Here is a 22,031-nt window from a genome sequence, read left to right as displayed (position 1 = left end):
TGTTCTTAAAAGATAAAGCATTACCTGGCTCAGTGGGTACTTCAGTCACCATCACCCCAGCTAGAGTGGTGAGTGCATCGATAATTGGCCCTGGGCTGCGCTGCAGTGCACGGAAGTCCCTCAGCATAAACACAATGCTGTCAGCAAAGGCAATCTGCTTCAGCTCCTGCTCATCAGCAGCCCTGGAGCCTGCAGCTATAGTCAATATGCCCATTCGTTTCAGGGCATTAGCAGGTTCTGCCACACTGTCACTGGACTTTTTACTGGTCATCAACAGTAAAAGCTGGGGTACCCCTTGTTGCCTACGACTGCCCTTGTCACTTCGCAGCATATTCGTCCGCACAAAGTCCAAGGCTGCTCCAATGTTGACTGTCTGTCCGGGTCTAGGTTTGATGCTGCCCAAAGCTGCAGTTAATGTCTCCTTGGATCCATGGGAGTTGAGATCCATCTCCAATCTAGGGGCATTGCTGAACTGGGCCACACCTATTTGAACTCCGTCTGGACCAATCGGCATGACGTCGACAAACTTCCTGAGGAATTCACGCACAGAGTTGATGACTGTTGAACCCATTGTACTGTCGATGAGGAAAATGATGTCTCTTTTTCCAACTGCCAAGACTGCAAGGAAAATAAAAAACATTCAAATGAGTATTATATTAACAATGTTTAATATAAGGACAAGATATATGGTAACCTAAAAGGTATCAGTGAAGCTTAGAATTTGTAAAGTATTGTTATGATTTATCAAAAGAATTTAAAATACAAGTAAATTGCAAGTTAAAGACTAGCCTTGAAGTTACGTTAGACTTTATGTTTATATACTTCTATTTACATTAGTGATTTATATTTCTGGTCAGTGACCTAGCGCTTCAAGTCATCACAATCTTTTAACCCATCTAGTGTATTTCTATTGTTTTGATTTGCCATTCTTTGTCAAGTGTCACTTTTATCTGCTGTGGATGGCAGTAAGGGCAGTTAAACAAACATGGGACTTGAATCCAGGAGACCAGGGTTCAAATTGAGCGTCAAAGGGAATTTTATTGTATGCAACGTAATGTTTGTAGTTGCATAACTAACATAAGTAAAAAGGTACTTATTGGAACCCAAACTATGATCTTTTTCCTGAACTTATCAAAGGAGTACTGGTGCTTAAACATAACCAAACTGAAAATCTTTCACAACATTTATGATGTTTCATGTCCAAAACTCATAAATTGTGAAAGGTTTTTCTGCAACCATCTTTTTGAAGTTTAACCAGAATATTCTGATTGATTATCACCATCTTTACAGCCTTATTTGTAAACACTAAACATAAGTTGCATGTCGTTTATTGCTATTTGATTGCAAACCCCTGTACCTGCAAAATAAACTCTGGAGGGGTACTTACATTGTAATAATTTGAATCATAGGGTCGCTGACCAAGCAGTCATATCGGACTACATATGGGTGAGAACAAGTTGGTCATATAGTTTATCAAATCATTTAATTTTATTTTATTTAACAAAGCCTTCTATGGGTAGGCCTTGGGATATCTATTTTCAGCACTGCAATAATTATTCAAACTTTTTTTTTCTAGATTTGACATCAAAAAATCGTAAGTATACTACAAACGCTTAACATCACACAATGATTTACTTGAATGTATGAAATGGTACTTAAAATAGTCCAAGCTGTGTAAAATTATGTGTCATGTATTAATTAAAAAAAAAGAAATGAGTGATACGATTATGTAGTGCTTGCTGACATGATATTCTCACACTGCTGGAAACATGCTGCAAAATGAAACAGGTCCTGAAAGGCACAATAGGTAGCAAAGCCTCATTAATTGTCCTCCTCTTGGTAGAATACCTGTTAACGATTTGGCTGTTCACCACTCCATCACAACACAATTTTTAAGGTCTAATTCTTTGAGGAAAAAAACATGCACATAATATTTGGTAAAATGGTAAATGTGTGCAGTTAAGTAAATTGTGGTTACAATTAAATCATACATGTGAAAAACTCATTTGAGCACATTTGTGTTTGCCAATTTATTAATTATTCTGAATTCGTGGTTGATTATTTTTTGTGGTGTTGTGATTGCATCTGATTTTTAAATTGTTTGAAAAAATGAAAACAGAGAAATTTATTTAAAGAATTTGTTCACAGCCACTACCAGGAAGTCTTTCCAAACAGGAAGGATAATTAAAACATATTAATATATTTCGATAGATATTCTAAAAGTTTCCAGACTAAAATGAACCCAAGTTGAGGAATTATGGAATAAGAGTCAGTTTACTCCCACTTTCACTGTGTAATTATTACCACCTGTTAAAGCCTATGGCTAAGCATAACTTACCTTGCAGGCTTTACTACATTGATTATAAGTAATTTAGGGGTTTTATTTTTTTTACGTCCTTTTTCACAACCCCAATGCCCCGCCAACATTTACAGAGAAGTTACATACCTTCTGTGAACTCAGTCTGAACTATAATGGTGCGCTGGACCACCCCGTTAATGTAAGTATTCAGCAGGTCACCCATGCTTGCCATTTCTCTGAAATCAGGGGCTGACAGGACAAATCTTTTATCTGTTGCGACCACTTCCAGATCTGCAGTGGCAGTGTCACCAATCGCCATGCTGAGTGTGATAACGCCAGCCCTCTTAAGGGCCCGGTCACCGGCACCAGTATCGTCAGTGGATGGCCCAGCACTGATAATCACCAATATCTGGGGAACACCCTCGTCTGCCCTGCCCCCAGCTGTTGGGCTCAAAAGGCTGTCGGCCACTTCTTCCAAGGCAGCCCCCAGGTTAGACTCATCACCCCCTGAGTAGGAAAGGCCCTTCACAGCGTCCAGGAGTGATGATTTGCTGTCATAGCTATTTAGATAGAACTTTATCTCTGGGTCTGCGTTGTACAGGGCCAAGGCCACACGAACAGTGTCCCTGCCCACATCAAGGCCCTCAATGATTCTCAAAACAAAATCACGCACTAAGGGGAAGTTTGCAGCTCCAATGTTCTGTGATCCATCAATTAAGAGAACTAGGTCAGCTGAATCTTGTGCTTTAAGGAGAGAGAGAGAAAACAAAACAAAATGGAACTTGTGAAAGCGTTAACACAGTGAGACAAAGACTAAGATCAGAGAACTCATGCTAGCATAGCACTGCATGAGTCAAGTGACATTCAAAGTGAACAAATCATTTACAACATTGCAAAACACATCATACTGCATGTAGGCTGAACCAGGGAGATTTCTAAAGTGATATATGCTAATGATTTTAGCCTAGCTTAGCATTCTTTTTTTTAAGATTGTTGCAAAGTTTAGTGTGACCTTAACCATTTTATTATATGTATTAAGTACAGTGCAGTAGAATTGTAGTCAGCACCAATACTAACCACTGATATCAGAATTATTTGTCTTATTGCTTAAACCTAATTATTTGTCTTGTATGGTCATCGATTACAGCTCAATGAAGCCTACATTTACATCTAGAGGCAAATTGGAACTCTACCACAATGTAAAATAAATTATCTTAATTTTATTGTTTTAATAAATTCAATGCGGCTAAATGGCCATTACTTGAACAGTAGGCTAACATTTTTTAACAAAATGTTTGAGCCACAGGATAAAATAAGTTGGAAACTATTTAAAATGGGTAAAAATCTAAGTATTACATTCACTCTATTTGAATATAATAATGAATTTCTATGTAATAATATTTTTCTATAAAATCCGTTTGTGTGAAAACAAGTAGAAAAACATCCATAACTGATCAGGGGATATTCAGAATTAGCTTCCATCAGGTTGCCATCATGAAAAATAAGGAAAAACTATTCATCAAATATTAAAAGACATTATGCTGTTTCACCTTTAAAATAATGTCTATATCAAAAATGTTTAATAGTCCCTTGTAATAGCTCCACTGAGTTCAGCCATCCCATGCAGACTCTTGTTACAGACCTCAGATAAAGTGACCAGTTATGTCCCTGTGGACTATCCTTGGTGCCCACACATTTACAGTACTAGAGAATATTTTACATGTGACTCCATGAAAAATGAGTGCAAATTTGTATATTAGTGATGTTTCCAATGATTTTGAATCAGAATCATGTGTGCAAAGGTATGTTTTCTTTGGACTCTTAATGTGTGTAGTTTCATGGAAGAGGAATGCATTTTCTCCGTCCTAATTGTAACATGCTGTACATCATATGTGGACAGCTGCACATGTATTAAAATATTCTCAAAGTACTCTTTTCTGCGGGTCAAGAATGAGTCCAGGCAGGTTCATCACTGTTTCAAAAACAGAATATTGCACATATTTTACACAAATAGACATTGTGACTGATAAGGACAGACATACAAAAGGCAAGACACATAAGCAGTGGTGCACGGTTAGCTATTGTTAAAGGCTCATTGTTTTGACTTTGAGAAGTGATGATTTAAAGAGAATCATCAAGACCATGTTCTGTTCAAAATGTTTCTGAATGAATGTTTTTGCGGTCCTAAGATTTATTTTGTAGTTGTTTATGCTCTCTAACCTACAGCTGTGTCTAATGCCAACAGGCCGTATCCTACACAAAGACTGAGGTCATTGCTGTATGCCAACTAAGAACTAAAATCTGGCAAATTTAAAAACATCCGGCACAGAAAGAGTAAATATCTTCCTGTGAATCCATACTCCTGATTTTGTTCTGGCTTAGCACAAGCATACATCTGTGCCATATTGTATAACTAATACCCTAATCTGAGTTCATAAAGTGGTATCAATCACATGCAGATCTTGTTGTGATTTTAAAGCATTAGGGGGATATTAAACGTGGTAAGACAAAACAAGTGATGTTAATTTTGCAAGTGGGTAGTGAAAGGTTATTGTGGTTAAAAAAAATACTTGATTGTGTTAATAATACAATCAAGTAACGTCCACATAAGCAGCAGCTTCTTCCTGCACACGTAGACACATTAGTATGGTAGTGACACTGGTCCCATTTCATTACCTGTCCCTCCTCCAGCCACAGGGGCCTCATTTGCCACCGGATCCCCCCCTGAACGGGTCACTGCACCGCAAAGCCCCACTACTAAATCTTGGATTATGTCCCGCAACCTCAGGAAAGTGTCTACATTAAAAACATGAGTGTCATGGGGCTGGCTAGCCATCTCCCTGAGCTCAAAGTCCACTGCATCCTGAACTCCAACTGCAAACACCTCCACGCCCGCCAGCTGCAGCACCTGAGCTGGGTCGGACACGTCATCCTGGGACCGCCCGTCTGTCAGCACCACCACCACCTGGGCCACTCCGTCAACAGCGCGGCTGCCCGCAGCCGTGGTTAAGTGTGTACGAATGATGAAATCCAGGCCTAGGCCAGTCCGGGTGCCCCCACCACGATAAGACATAGTCTTGATGTGTGCCAGGACTTCCTGTGTTGTTGGGTAACTGTTTAGCTGGAACTCAGTTGCAGGCCTGCTATTGTACTGCACCAGAGCAAATTTAAACCTGTTCCCTCCGGCTTGGTGCAGTGCTTGTGTCAAGGTGTAAAGGAAATGTCTGACATGCTTAAAGTTCTCCTCTCCAATACTCCAGGATGAATCCACTAGAAAGTATATATCGGCTGCCAACCCTTGCGCACAATCTTCAGAAGAGAGTGTTTGGAGGACAGAAGTGAAGACCAGAGAAAAGATGCTTGGTGTTTGATTCCATAATAATAACGTTTCGGTGCCAGACACAAACACTTTTACACAATATAACTGAAATGTTTGTGAATGTTTGACAGCATCATTCGGCTTTGATAATTAAACGCATCTGACTGGACTTGGCAAACTGCTAGAACTCCTAAGGCCCCACATTTTTTCAGATTCAGATTTTTAAATATAATAACATCAATTTAAAAAAGCCAGTTTACTAACATTGTTAATCTACATATTGTGTTGTATTTTTGCAAGCAGTTTTAAAATCCCACTTTCCTCATATTCTGACCTGGTACATGAATCGGTGCAATTGTAGCTAGTATATTGATTGAGAGCAAACACATGAAACATCTTATTTAATACCGATTGTTGCTGAAATCTAGGGGGGGAAAGCATTACAAAAAAATCATCTGCAAAATGAGCACACCCTGCTGATGCAGCGCAGTTTAACTTACCATCCTGAGCTTGGAGGTTAGGGAGGAATCCTGCGAACAGGACCCCCAGGAGGGCACATAGCGGTAACAACCGTGGCCTCCTCATGTTCGATCACCAAGACAGCAAAGGGGAAACCTGCAAAACCAGAAACAAATATAAATGAATATGAACCAAAAAGCACTTAAAGCACCCCATACTAGCGGACCATAATGGGGCGACGCCTGTGGCCGAAACGCCAAACACAAGCTGTGTTCTGCTGCTGCGATAAATATTTTAAACCATTACAACTACTGCCTTTGAAATCAGCTGACAAAGTATGAAGGGCGCAAATGCCTGTTTCAGGTAAGAGCAATGGGTGGGTCAGAAAAACACAGGGAAGACAAATGAGCGTTTATAAATTCAAGTTAAATTTTACAATATGATGACTTTTATTATGTGTTATTACAGTATGCATTTTGCATAAACATTCTCCAGTACGGTGGTGCGGTGGTTAGCGCTGTTGCCGCACAGCTAGAAGGTCACTGATTCAAACCCCTGTTGGGACTAAGTTGGCCTTTCTGTGTGGAGTCTGCATGTTGTCCCTGTGCATGCGTGGGTTCTCTCCGGGGTCTCCGGCTTCCTCCCACATTCCAAATACATGCAGGGTATACCCAGCCTTTCGCCCAATGACAGCTGGGATAGGCTCCAGCCTCCCGTGACCCTGAAATAGGACAATGGATGGAATGGATGGCTGGATTCTCCAGCATAAACTATGTCCAGTCCTATTTTTGCATACAGCTTGTACCTATTTTTGCCTCTTTCTCCCTGAATTGAACACAGCGTTGCATAAGCTTGTTTCACTTGCCTGTTTAGAGGAAAAACATGCCTCCTGTCAGCTTTTTCTTTTGCAAAAATAGGAGAGATCCTAGTGCAAATACTGTTGAAGTTTTGCTGAACACTGGGATAAGAATTATTTTACATTAAAATTAGGCATCAGCAATGCATGACAGTCCTGCATGAGTTTTAAAACAGGCAAGGTTCCTGTTTTAATTAGTAAAACCAGATCTGAAGCACAGAGTGGTAGAAAATGAAAACCCTCTGTTAAATATGTCAGCCAATGTGCTTTAGCAATTAACTCTGCTTGGCTATGAGTGAATATTTCCAACTCAGACAATAAAGTGCTCTTAAGAGGGGAGTTGAAGGGGAAAGTCCAGGTTAACAGCAGGGGTGTGTGTTTACTCAGATTTTCCCCCACTGTGAGGTTAAGTACTGTGACAGGTTTTAAGGGAACACCTCACATGGCTCTTCACTGAGATTCTCGTGCAGAAGGTGTGCACACATGTACAGTAAGTTAGAGAGAATATGCAGTGTTATTTCACGGAACAAGTACTGTATGTAACCTTCGTTATCTCAGCCAAAGTCAGATTGCCTTCAGGCAGGTTACAAACATTGTTCATCTGCCCGTTGTTATCAATTTACAATGCCTGAACCAAGCACACACACATGTGACTTTTCCACAGCCAGAGTGTGGACAAGTCAGACCCAGTGAGAGCCAGAAATGTTGTTACACCAATATATTCTCATTATGAAATCAGTTCTCACAAAGACAGAAAAACATGCACATTTGTACTTAATACAGTGAGGGACTCTCTTTAACTCATCCAGGCAACAGCCTATATCCCTACAGCTGACCATCACAACTATGGCAAACCCCAGCTCTGCTCTAGCTCTAACCATAGACCATATAAAAAGATGGACGACATGACAGCTCCGTAAAAGTGAAGCCAAAACATGTCAAGCGCCCCCTGCTGACTGGCTGCAGTATAGGTCATGAAGCCCGCCCCCTTCATGTTAACAAATGGGACACGAGTCAAACTATAAAATCAAAATACACGCCCAATAAATTTTATAGTTGTGTTTCAAAAAGGTTACAAAGGCCTTTAAGTCTTGATGCTGAATCGCTCCCCAAATTAGATTTAACTCATCTTTTGTATAACTTGCAACACAATACAGAGCATGACATCCATGGAACAGTCTGTGGACAGGAGCTGAAATAAATAGTCTGCTGGCACTTTTAGGGGAAGGTTTCAAACACAGCTGGGGGGAACCGCCCAGAACAAAAATTATTTCTCAGCCTTGTCATCAGTGTATGTAGTCACTGACACCTACTTCATGATGTGATTTGAGAAACAAATCTGATGTGTCTTGGGAACCTAAGTCTTAAACCTAAAAGTCTAGTCTTAACCATCACACAGCCCTTTGCAGAAAGGATCGCCTTCACATTTCTCACCCTCAGAAAAGACAAACATACACATACACACAAGAACACACACACATAACCCATTGCACTTCAGACTACCTAGAGGTGTTAATATAGGAAGGTTGGGCAGGAGCAATTACATGTTGAACCACTGAAGCATCAGAGAAAAACACCTAAATCAACCCAAACCTCCAACTGTGATCTTGCAGGCTCACTGCTCTGCAATAACGAAGGCTTTTTACGCAAGCATTTAAACCCTACATAAAGCTCAAATGGCCTGGGATCACACAAATGGCCAATAAAGCGCTCATCGTTAGTCTAATGACAAGGGAGGGAAGGTAGATAATGCTGAGCCTCTGTGCCTGCAGGCAGAGGCACGATGAAAGCTCAGCTCTGAGGAAGAGGAAAAGTGGTGTTTGGGTAATAAGAGACTTTATGGGGAATAATACAAAAAAAACTTTTTGTGAAAAGGTTAAATTTACCCATGTAGTGCATACAAAGTTAAGTTTTTTTAATCTATTGTGAATGTATGTGAGGCACAACACAACACTGAAGATAAATAACACCCTCTAGTGGGAAATGCAGGTATAACACAGTTTAATAAATCTTGTCTTTCTAGAATAGAATATGAAATAGCACTTTAAAAATTGGTTATCATTATTATTATTATTTATTTATTTGTTTATTTAGTTTTAAAGGATAAACCTTAGTCACTGTTTTGCCTCTGAGCAGTTGGGGGTTCTGGGTTTTAATAAAGGAGACTTCCCCACCAGGATTTATCCTGCAGGGCCAGGGATCAACCTGGCAACCGCCCAATCATAAGCCTGCTGCCTTACATTTGCAGCTACCCCCCACTAGGTGCAATAAAGAACTAAATGCTAATTGGGCTTATCATTAAAACCATGGAAAACTATGAAAGAGTGAGAAAAACAGGCCAAATGAACACAAGGCACAGGCTGCACATGCTTTATTGATGCACTTATATTGTGTCTGATTGTTGGCCAACAACACACACCAGCATTATTATTAACTCTCAGTTGTGGAAAATATCTGGACCAAGTTACCCTCTGATCTTACTAAATGAAAGCACTTCAATCCTATTTAACATGTTTTTTTCTGCTGTGGAGTAAAAGAGACTCTTTCAAGAGGATAGGAAAACTTGGGTAAGCATGGCTTGACTCAAAGCCATCCACAATACACAGCAATAATGAATTATAAACACATGGCTGTGGCATTTAATGCAGCACACCAAGTGGAGTCACTGCGTCTAAACTTTTCTGTTCCTGCAGATCAAAATGAAACCCTGAAAAACTACATTTGTAGACAAAATCAGTGAGTAAATACACTCAGCAAACAACTTCAGTAATATCAGGCATTCAGCTGAAGACTGAGGAAAAGTACTGAGCTGTTTGAATGCAGCTTCAAAGGAGTGTCACACAAAATATTCATGCCACAAACCCACATTTGCCCACTGCAAACTGGAGGCATTCAGAGTCGGATGTTTGCAGGTAAAATACAATTATAAAATATTATTATAATCTTTTCCTCTAAAAACAAGCATGTTTAAAGCTTTGGGATATATTTTAACAAAGAAAAGAAAGTTTAAAAAGTATCCTCAATAAGATTTGCTACTTGCAGTGAGGAATGAGAATCCCTGCAGCCGCCCAATGCTGTCACAATCCAGATATAGTCAGGCCTAAATGACCAAGTCTCCTTATTTCAAGGAAATCCAACCTCTTCTGGTCACTGCAACAGATGTTTGTGTTCTCCCCTCATGCTCATGCGATTTCAGGTCACTCAAAAGCCACTTCTCTGCAGCTTGTGCCAAGCCTGGCCAGTGGTCAACACCGTGGCTTCCTCTCAACACCACAGAGGAAAACATAGTAGCACAGTGGAGTCCTGTTTTCTCTGACACAGGCAGCCAAAACAATGGCAGCATGGGGAATTACACTAGAGAGACGAGTATGACAGAACGTCAAATATGCTGTTTATGAATTATTTTCTAACTTAAACATGTGTTGGTCTTTTACCTGCCACTAGGGGGACAACTTAAATTTAACATATGTACACATTGTGTTGAGTTGTTATGCCTAACCCTAACACGTAAGGGAAGTTGCCTATTTGGAGCATGGAGCATTGGTAGCATCCAGTTTGATGTTTATATCAATATTTGTGGGAAATATTTGTGTATTTAGCTCATAAAGGCTCCACGATTTCCTTTAGCTGGTTTCTAACTGTATCAGTGGGCTGTTTGGTGCTCGCACAGTCGATAAACCAAAAGTTAATGAGAGATGTTGGACACAACGAGCAAATTTGATAAGCCCTCAGTGTGCTCCTTCAGTCGCTAAAAGACTCATTTGAGAAATATCAACCAACTGTGAGGGTGTGTGCATGAACGTCTTGCACATCACATTACATTACGTTATATTGTTAATATATTGATGAGGCTGCTTCAATGGATTAAATATTATTTACGCAGCTTTAAGATCTACTAGACAAGGTAAGGTAAGCAAAGCTATACAGCAAGTGCTTCACATTAAAGCTCCTGTGGGGAGCGTTTAGCTGGTTATGAAATGGACTGAAATTAATACTGATGCCTCTACATGAGCTACAAAAACAAACACAACCATCAGCGACAAGATTGATTATATCTTTATAGTTATTTTTGATGCCTGTAACCACTGCCGGGGGGTAGGTGTCAGTGACGTATCTACTTTGTTGGACAGTTTTTGCAGAGTTCAGGTATTCAGAAAGCGTGTTCTACAGGTGGGGAGCAGAGAAACCAAAGGCTGCTTGGTTTGACCCTGGGAACACTCTCAGTCAGTGCAGTTGCAGAAAGACAAATTCCAGGGGGAGAAGTAAAACATTTTCCCTCCAAAATCATGCCGGTGTCAGCTCAGCAAAATCTGCATCGAACATGATGCTGGCATTAAGGAACACAAACGAAATAGTTTTGTTCTTTAGCCTTTAGAAAATCTTAAATTCTCACTCTCTTCCTTATTTCCTGCACCACATACTTCAGCCACAAAAGATACACCCTTGTCAAAGCTCAAAAGCATCCACCCCTCCAAACTTAAAGCTCGTATGTAAAGAGCACTTTTAAAACTATTTTGAAGTTTTTGTTTGGAAAAGAATGAGACAATAATAGGTCGATCAAGGGAGCCCCTTTTTTTGCTACGACCACTAGGAGTCACCAAAGTCTGGAATGTTTAACTCTTACTCAGAGGCGCTTTGAGAAGTGATGCATGAGTCATCACTTCATTTTTATGTACAGCCCAGTAACCATAAAGTGACAGCCTGTAATGAGAGCTCAGTGTTTCAGTAGTGAGCAGTTTATGTTAAACAATGAGCAGAACATCCCGCTCGGTGTATAACAGTATATCTTGCTCAGAGGTAAACAGGGTTAGTTTGCATTTACAGAGCAAGATAGATGCTGCAATGTGCCCATCAGCACTCTGCAGCACATGTGCAGCTGGACCCCACACACTCATTTACTGCAGAGACCACACACACACACAGACACATACAAACACGCACACGCATAAACACTCAGCTTTTCCATCAGCCTCAATGACAGACACCACAGTTATTAATTGCATGTTACACCAACTACAGCAGGCAGACCTCCTGAGACAAGAAGGGGGCAAAGATAAACTAAAAAGCAGCTTCTGCTCAAACGCTTGTTATGATTGGTACTTTTTTATACTGGTTTAAAATTTAAAAAAAACTTTAAATACACACTTTTAGAAGCCTACCTCAGATGACAGCATTCAAAAACCAGAGGACATTTCCAGAACATAGCAGGCATATTTTACCAGCCTGAAAATGTTACAACAAACTGCTGACGACAAAACAAAGCAGCTATAATCACGTAACTACCTGTATGTAAAAGGGTTGCTTTAATCACTAAAGTCTGCTCTCGACAGAACCGGCAGTTTTGTTTTTCGACCCTGCAACTTCACTGTTCTGTAGTTCACCCCTCCATGTCATCATTGTTGTGTACAGCGGGCCGGGGGTTTCCCTCTGTAGACTCCGCGCCCAGCACCAAACAGCACTGAGACAAAGTCAGCTACAAGCTGTTGAAGACAGTGGTGTATGTAGCTGCTACATAGCCAGATATTGTTACTTATGAGTATTTGAAGACCAAAACAGAACTAAAAAGAAAGTCAGTAGTGGACCTGTGTTGATCAGGTAGTTAGAAACATGATGATAATCTGGCTCTGGATGTGTAAAAACAAACTCACAATCCAACAGGTGACAATCTGTCTGTTTTGTATGACAGACTTGTTTCCACTGCCCCCATGCGGCCAGAAAATGTGTTTAAAGTGAATCCAAAGTGAATCACATAAAGACTAAATACACTGAACAAACACTAACAATACACAGGGAAACTGGAATGAATGAGTACGAACATGTTCTCCATGGATTAAATAAAAATGACACTTGTCTTGTCTTGTCATTTTGCAAATATAGACACGTGCACTTCTCCATTAAGAATCTTTCCAACTCAGTTACATCATTAAAGACTCTGCTTGATCCTCAGGTTTGCAGATGCTGTTGTTATTATTTTACTTTTGTTTTAATTATCATTAATTATAATTGCATGTCCAGCTTACACTCACATACTGTACATGCGTAGAATAAATTATTGGGTTGCAAAGTTCATAACAAGCAATCAGGATTTGTCTGGGATAATATTTTTCTTGTACAAAACCTTAATGTGCAAACCACATGTGGTGCTCCGGGCTTAGTGGGTTGGATTGGCAAATTGGCTCGACTTTAGCAGCTCCCTTTACACTTAATTACAGACTAAAACATTGTGTGTATCAATAATAATGTCAACCATAGTTATTGAAGCCAATATCCATAGTCAATAAATTAAGATCTGCACGACTCCTGAAATAAGTGAAGTCACGGGGATGTGAGTCATCTCCACACTGCCATGCAGCTTCTGAGTGTGAGACGACTCCACACTGCCACTCACCGGCACATCCAGAGGAAACATCACGTGTACATACAGCGAGTATGACTTTGCACAAGTTAACTTTAAACTGCATGAATCAATACATGTCAGTGTGGATCTGCACACACAAACCACCCTACAGCTGGAGGGACATATGTGTCACAGATGAGAGGAGGATCAATGATAAAGTTAAAAGAGGAGGAGGGGGAGGAAGGAGGGAGGCAGGGTGGGCGGGCAGATCCACACAGCTGGTGTGTATTAGTCTGTCTGACACCCAGCAGATGTCTGTTCAAGCATCAGTGCCGATCTGAGCCTGCAGGCTGCACAAGTTCAAGTATAAAACATGACACTCGGGCTGTGCTGGTTTGGATGGGAGAGACGCACTTGGCTAAATAGCCTCTATAAAAGACTCTTTATTGTTCACAGAAGGATGAGATCAGTTCATTTCTAAGAGCTGTTTTGTCCTCTTATATCTTTCAGCCTTTTAGCAGTCAATCAACACTTAAAAGCAACACAAAAAAGTCTTTGTAAAATAACTTAATGCCATCACCCACAAATGTGTTGCTCTCACTGAACACTGTGCGGGTTACTTCTGATTTACATCCCGTGTAGTTTAGATGTTTCTTTGATGTTATTATTAGAAGTCAAATATAAAATGTTTCTTCATGAGAGATCATATGAGCAGTCATTCCTGAGTCTTTCCAGAAAAGGTTCCAACCTTCCAAACATCTGTGCTGCATCATGGAAAAAAGGACAAAAAGCTGGAGAGCGAGGAGAAGCCATAAAACACGCTAACGCTGATTTATACTGTATATCTAAAAAATCCTCCTGATGCATCTCTGCCAATAACAGTTTAGATACGAGCTTCCAATGGGAGCCGAAGCATTCTCGTAATACTGGCAGTAAATTATGTGAAAGTGAACACATAAAACAAAATCTGGAGTGCACACTGAGTTTCCTCTCGCCTTTGAAAAAGTTCTTCCTCTCTGTATCGTAGAAACGGGCTACATGCAAACACAGAACTACGTGGAAGCAGTAGCTCTGACATATTTCCAATGTAATGTCATTATGTGGTGGCTTAGAAGGATAAAATAACTTAATTTGAGCATAAAATCCCACATTCACACATGAAACACAGCAAAGAGGACACAGCTGGATTCCTCTCGTCCTGCTTGGACAGTCTTGTAGGAGAAGATTAATGGCTCACACCTGGTCCCCTAAACCCCTGCAGCCCACGACCACCACCAACACCCACCCACCCCACCCAACCCCAACTCCTTTGCCCAATGGACCAAACCCCCCCTGGCTCTCCTGGTTCATCTGGCTAGTAGTGTGGAAAACAGTTTCTTCACACTTTTCCACTCCTGCACTGGTTTCATAGAGGGTGTGGCTTTGGGCTTCTGCTGCAGTGGAAACATCTACCCATCCAACTACTCTTCTTTAGCGCGCACATGTGGGTGTGGAGATTTTGAACAGCCTTTAGACTCAATTGAATGAGCAAAAGATCATTCTAGATCGCTAATAAAGTGCACAAAAATCAGCAAGTGCATGATGATTAATGACATTTCTTATTACTTGTCAAAAGATAAAACTTATTAAACGTATCCTAAGGGGATACATCAATAATCTGTTACATAACATGAAGCACAAAACACGTAAAAACTGTTTTGGGATTACAGCTCGAGTCCTTAGACGTAGCATCTCAGAGGCCACAATTATTTGACTCCTATGCAGTAAATTAAACTCTGCAGAGACCGAGCATGTCAAACAGCAGGGTAGCACTTTAAGACTTTAGAAGAGAAAACAGAGCACACATGCCCTTCCAAACTCACATGCCTCGTACACAACATTGCTGAGGTCGCCTCCTTCACCCTAACTGCGGCTCACCTCTTGCCCTTGCAGCACTCTCACCACTTAAGTATAGGCTTCAGGCATGCTGCTAAACGCACACTGTTTGATATTTATGAGCTATAAGCCAAAAACTCTGTGCAACCCTGCGATTATGACACTCACCATAAGCTCACATGTTATGACTAGAAACTATGCTATGGTCAACGCACTATTTATAATCAACAGACAGTGCACTCAAGGTCAATCCTGGGAAACAATAAGCAAGCATGCATTCGTAAAGACCAAGCACAAACTTCGTTCTGCAAGAAGTAGCACCATAAGAACAGAGGAGATGTTTGTAAAACTTACCCTGAGCTGAAGAAGCTGTACTCCACTCTATTTGTTTTTGAAGAAAAAGGTAATATCAGTTATATGAAATGTCTGCAAGCTGGACTTTTGGTCATTATCCACCGGGTAAATGCCCCTCGCTGGCTTCTCCAGCACCTCCCAAAGGAAGGCCGCTGAGCAAGGCAGAGATAAGGTCACTGATAGGAGATGTGCAGAGAGAGGGGTCCTGAGTGAGGAGAGGAAATGGTTGAGACAGAAAAGAGACAGGCACCCTCCCGGTCTTCAACCAGAGGAGCTGTGGTGCTGAGTTCAAGGCTGAGATGGGACAAACTTCCAAACTTCTGGAGTTCTGCCACCTCTCTTTTCCTCCTCCCACTTTCTCTAAAGAAAAGAGAAAAAAAAAAGAAAAAGAGGAAGGAGAGGGTGAGCCGGGGGAAGAAGTAAATGAAAACCAGACACATGGCCCTGTTTGGTCTGGACGTGAGCAGTGGGGAGGATGATGTCACAAATCTGGAGCGGGATTTTTCGTCTTACCTTTTCCTACATTTCGCCGTTTCTCACTCTGCCTCTATAGGACCCTTTTCCTGACACTACAGCCATTTGGATTCTTTAGGGTTTATTTTTAGAAACCAAACTAAATGTGTTTTACTTTAGTTGCTACAATGAAGGGACACTTAAGAAGACACATTCTGGTTTGTAACTAGCATCAATTGGTAAGGTGATTTAAGCAGATATCCTGTGTCAGTTTCCATCACACTGTCTTGAAGCTGATTTATATGACGCATTGTCTGTGGGCCATGTTTGCACCACAGACTGTATAAAAGAAGTGGATGTAACTGCTGTGATGTCACCTGTTGGTTTGTGAACCCACCTTTTGAAGCCTTGGGTTTGGCACCTTTTGTTTTTTTTAAACCAGAAGTGACCATATTGGGACATGAGGATGGACACATTGCTACATTTCTACAAGAGCGACTTGTCGAATACAGATAGCCACTTTATCGTCTATTTTACTCTTAATAGGACCAACATTTAAAAACAAACATCATGCTGTTTCTAAGAAGACTTGATATAATCTAGGGTCAACATTCTACCTGGTTATAATCTAGGGTCAACATCCTACCTGGTTATAATCAGACTTCCATTTGCAATTTTGCAATATAGTAATACATTTATTTTAATATCTGTTCTAATTATTTATATCTGCACTGTAGCTTTTACTTTTATTTTTTTTATATATTTTGGCTTCTGTTTTAGCTGTTTTTATTTTATCTTCCTTTGCTTTTTAATTTCTTGTTTTATGATGTTTTTCTTTGCTTTTGTTGTTCTGTGTGAAGCACTTTGAATTGTCTTGTTGCTGAAATGTGCTATATAAATAAACTTGCCTTGCCTTGCCTTGCCTTGCAACCAGAGGAGTCTCCCCCTGCTGGCCATTAAAGGGAACATATTATAGCTAAAGTTTGTTTCATTTTAAAAATTGTATACATACTTTAATTGAATTATTTTTCGGAACCTCTCCTTCCTCCTGAAACGAACAAGATGTTTTGCCATTCAAAGGTCAGACCTCAGCCACGATTGGCTGACAGTACTTGGAGTGACTGCATAGCCCCTCCCAGCCGCACTGCACTGTCACTCCAGAGTTGCGGAAAACATGGCTGCTCTAGGATCGGTTATTCTGCCTTATATGTACGAGCCAGAATCTACAGGAGGTATCGGAATGGTAAGCTGAAATCTTGACGACAACCTGACCACAAGCTAGTGCAAGACGGCAGCATGAGGTGAATGACGATTGGTCGGTTTCAGTAAAAGCAAGGTTCTACGTAGAAACCTGCAGCTGTTCCGAACGGCCCATTTCAGAGGCAACCTTTTTTTTTGCAGTTTATCACTTTTTCACTGTGAAGAATAAACACACAAAAATGCAGAACCCATGCAGAATATGAGAATATCCATTTAAAAGATACTGCCCCTTTAATGACTTCAGAGGCTATGTCCACTTCTTATACAGTCTACAGTGTTCATGAAGGCTTAGTGCAAGGCAGTGTTCTGGTAGAGATTAAACATGTGAATGCTGTTAGGGAAATGTAATTAAAACAGTGCAATGAATTTCATTGTCCCACAACATTTAAATTAAACAATCATTCAGCTAACACATACGGTTGTGATATCACTAATGAGTTCCTTTTTATTACCCAAACTCTCCCACAGTCACACACTGCAGAGCATGCATTTATGCCTCATGTCGTGATGTTGCAGATGGGTAATGTATATTAGTTTATATGCACACATAGATGTTTATGAGAGACTGTAGCTTTGTCCCAACTTCATATTTTCTAACCCTGTTACTTTGAAGTGTTTTATACACCAGGAAAGAGACAGAAGAAAGTATAGGCTACTTCAAGGACCAGAGAGTAGGATTCAGGAGGATCTATTAGCAGGATTATTCAGATATTCACATGAGTATGTTTTTATGAGTGAATAATTACCTGGCAACAGCAAAGTTTGTGTTTTAGTTACCTTAGTATGAGCTCTTCATATCAACAGAGGAAGCAGGTCCCTTAAACGCAGTCAGCCACGTTGCACCGCCTTGGTCTTACCTGAACAGACAAACCAAACACCGGCTCTACAGCAGGTCTTTTGCACTTTTCAATAGTTTCACAGGTATCTTACGTTCTTCTAAACTCTTGAAAATGAAGAGAGAGGGCAACAGCTATAATTTGGTTGGAGAGTTTTTACGAGACTCTTTCAGCTTCCCTCAACTCAAAAAAAGTATTTTAGCCTCATAGAGTTCATTGTTTAAGTTTGACAGCCTGCAACTTTGCTCTCACAGACAAAGTGTCAAGCCACAAGGGACTGTTTAAAGTGAGATCTTAGTTAAACATACTACCTACCTTACTCCAAACAGCAGACGGACAAAGTTAGAAACTAACTGGTAAACAGAGACGCTAAAGAAACAGACATCTCAGTCAATAGTTGGTGGAGACCAAAAAGAGCTAAAAAAGCAATGTGCACAGAATCACAACTTAACATGAATGCTAACGTTGCTCTGTATCTACTGTTAACATGTTTGGAATATAAACTTTAAAGGGTGTATCATAAAATGTTGTGTTTTGAGCAGTAAGTACTCACTTCTGACATGTCAGATCAGTCAGTCAGTCAGCTGCTGGTCGGTGACCCTAAGCTTCAAAATATGAACATCTTGGTACCATCTAGGATCTGTTTTGCATGTGCAGGGATCTGCGGTCAAGTTAGCAGCAATAAATGTGCATAGACTTTCAAAATAAAATCGTCAAGTTGGTCAAATGTTAATGAGCAACATCCTGTCAGACTTTCAAAATAAAGCCTGCTGAGATATATTTCACCTTCTAGTAATAGTGGGGTTACGTTCGGCACAAAAAACAACTGTTTTCAGTAACTGGGGGTCCAGAGAAAAAATGTGGCCTCAAAAGCCCAAATTTCTTGGCTTCTGGCTCATTATTAAAGTTTAATGATCAACAGCCTGATTACAGTGTTCATGTTTGGATGTTTTAATAAATGACAACATACAGAAAAAAATAGGCTAACTGTTGTCTCCTGTCACATGCTCAGACTCTCTTCTTACTTATTAATAAGAGGTTTTTGAGCTGTCACTGAAACAACCGTCCCTGCCTTCTCAATATAAGTTCACTGTACGTGTTTGTGACCACTTACGGGCCATGTAAGGCGTTCCTGTACTCACATGTGACTCAGTGGATTAAATGTCTTCGTATTCCAGCTCTGCTCGCGTTTTGGGATTTTTACAGTGAGCATTATCACCCATGCTCCCGCAGACCCTACTTTGTCTCTGACCAGCTGCTCGGAGGAGGAGAGGACCACCACGGTGCAATTTATGTTTAAATCTAGTAACCAGCGAAGCTGTCTGTTTCATTAATTCATATGGCTATGCTACAAATGATATGATAATCTACAGGAGAAATAAAGAAGAGGGACACAATTCCTTGATAATAATCATCCCCTTACGATTTTGACCCAGACAGATGTGATCACTGCAGCACTGTAAAAGCATGAGGCATACAATTAATAAAAATTACTAACACTATTTGTATTGCATCTATAGAGATTGCTACGCTGTAAAAGCACTGATGGTTCACTCACTGAGCCCATAAACGTCTGTGTGGCGTGTTGGGGAAAAAACTTTTTAATGCTTACAGTGCGCCGTCACGTTGTTCCTACCGGTGTTTTCCGGCGCTTTCACAGCTCGTAATGACGGCGACTGGCGATTAAAATGCAATTCTTGGCGGGTCATGGTCAAACGCCCGCTGACTAGAGATCAGCTCTCACGGCCTCAGTCCTACCTTTACTAATTGAAAACTGGCCCTGAATCGGCGGATCAGCTGCGCTGTCATCAGTGATTGATCAGCGGTTGTCCTGCCTTATTGTGTTGATTAACTTGTTTGTGGTTTGTTAGCTCTGTCTTTAAGAGGAGAAGAAAACTTGTAAAATGCTCGTTTGGTGAACGGAGGTCGGATCGATCTGATGCGTTCGAGGAAGTCGGGAAATCTGAACGCTGAACGTCTTTCGTGACACAGCGTCAAGGGAGTTCATGTCAAGTTAAATTTTAGATCTAGAGCAGATTGTAAGCTGACCTTACATGCTGATGTAACTGTCTGTTTATAGGGATTAATAAGAAGCTAAATCATCGTCAGATCACGCTGATGGGAGCCAGAGTGGCATTACGGCGGATTACGTTCCGATTATGTTGTAAACTTGTGTACCCTACAAAATTCAACTCCTTTAAATAAATCCACATTCTTTGTTGCTTTTAAATGGGAATCAAACCTTACACTCATGCATTAATATCCCATGGGCTCTTAATTTTTAATCACATGACTTCAGCTGCACATCAACACAATGAGCCAGAAGACAGCATCCAGGAAGAACACTATACAGGTAGCTCAAGCGCTCAGCCTCTGACCAAGCTGCAGTAGGCCTATTTGACGGGTAAACAGTGCAGACCTACTGCACGCGACTAATTTGCCTACACTCACGTCCGCCCAGCCTCACTGGTCACTTATTGTGGTGAGTCTATTCAATCAAACCAACAATCCACAAGTTTTTTTTTAACTTAATAGTATATCAGCGTTTTCTTTGAATGCATGATTATGACATAATGAGGAAGAAAAGCTGCTAAAAAAGTGGCGCCGCTTGCCTGGTGTGTCGCTAGGTATCCCAGCATGCTTTGCGAATCTGCTGCTTGCAATACACAATGAATGGGAGCGAGTGTCCTGCCGCAGGACTTCATGTTAAGTGGGTACAAAACAAGCTGCTTTTGAAAGTGTTGCTGCCTCAGTGGTGTAAGAAGTCAATGAGTACAGGTTTAAACATTTCATCTTATTGTTTTGATAATCTTCATTTTGAAATTGTTTCAATTACAATAGTTTGTAATGTGCAGAACTTGTATGTATAACATCCTCCACCATAAACTTTATACAGGTTCACTTCAAAACATTAACAGTGTGGATGCCTAATTATGTATAAAGTGTACTGCATACTAGACTAGATGTCAACACGGGAGAAACCTCAGCTGTGCTTTTCTGTTGAACTCTTAAAAATGCCAAAACGTCTGGGCCAAAGGGAGGATTACTGCAGCCTGTTTCTGTCAGTGAGATAAAACAGACTTTATTCCCACAGGACAGCATGCAGTGAAATTTACTCCCTTATCTTTCTGTGAGTGAAAGCTGAAATCAAGCTCTAACAAGAGATGATTATCAGGCACAGTAATCTCTGTTACACCCTGAACTATCTCTGCATCTACAGTGTGTTTTTTTTAATGAAATGGAAAAATCAGAGCCCAAAGTGCAACATATGGAAGTATTTATAACACTGGCCCACTGCATCCATGTTCTGTTGTCTCTAGGTCATTACTCACAGCACCGATATTTCCTGCTTAGCGTTGCACTGTTGTGGTGGTGCTAGGCAACCACTCTTGTAATACTCATCGAGTTACAAGCTGTCTTAAACGTTCCCAGAGACGATGAAGGTCTGATAAGCAGAGAGACGGTCCCCGGAATTCTGAATGATTCACTGGTGTCTGCATTTCTTCTTTGTTTTTTACGATCCATGGTCAGTTCTAACTTAGTTCAATCAAGCTGCAGGCAGATCCACTGAAACCAAATATCCCTGCATCATTTTAGAAACATGTCTTACATGTATCCCCCTGTGAGTGAGCTCTAACCCCACACAGACCTTTCAAAATCAAAACCTTTCACAGTCACAGTGTAATGAGGGCTAATTATATTGTGGAGTGATGTTAGTGTCACACTCACAGCTTTAAACAATTGCAAGGGATGTCAAGGAGGGCTGACATATGTGCTTACATGGTACTTTAAAGCATGCCACCAAGGTGACTTCATGTGGGTGGATGAAAGCGCAGATTGTTTCCTGCGATGCTTTTGAAAACGGCTGGATTTCAAACAGCGTGTAAGTAAGGACAGATCAGAATCTCTCAACTTGTTATCACTTTACACTGAAAACTGGGACGAATGGATATTTCCTTCATCATCCGGATGATGTTTTGGGA

At 40.7% G+C, this 22,031-nt stretch overlaps 2 protein-coding genes across 3 annotated transcripts in view; both read right to left on the bottom strand.

The window, feature by feature from the left end:
• The window catches only part of LOC138592009 (collagen alpha-3(VI) chain-like), a 118,743-nt gene extending 118,500 nt beyond the window's left edge, over positions 1 to 243 (bottom strand). For both annotated transcript variants that reach the window (XM_069662603.1, XM_069662605.1), the window contains exon 1: positions 25 to 243. In XM_069662603.1, the coding sequence (XP_069518704.1) occupies positions 25 to 214 (190 nt within the window). In that variant the 5' untranslated portion in view covers positions 215 to 243. The remainder of the gene's footprint in view (positions 1 to 24) is intronic.
• On the bottom strand, positions 221 to 15,754 carry LOC138592040 (collagen alpha-3(VI) chain-like; the record flags this gene model as incomplete). The annotated part of the gene is made up of 4 exons (XM_069662647.1): positions 15,500 to 15,754; positions 6,119 to 6,233; positions 2,447 to 3,043; positions 221 to 618 (listed from the first exon to the last, which is right to left on the bottom strand). Coding segments are annotated over exons 2-4 (1,080 nt in total), but the record flags the coding sequence as incomplete, so codon positions are not given.
• Between the last annotated feature and the right edge of the window lie 6,277 nt (positions 15,755 to 22,031).

This window comes from Semicossyphus pulcher, unplaced genomic scaffold, assembly GCF_022749685.1.
Source record: "Semicossyphus pulcher isolate SPU_LCO1_2020_fin unplaced genomic scaffold, fSemPul1.0.p SCAF_15, whole genome shotgun sequence".
NCBI lineage: Eukaryota > Metazoa > Chordata > Actinopteri > Labriformes > Labridae > Semicossyphus > Semicossyphus pulcher.
The sequence above is the reverse complement of the archived record's forward strand: the minus strand, read 5'-3'. Positions and strand labels throughout refer to the sequence as shown.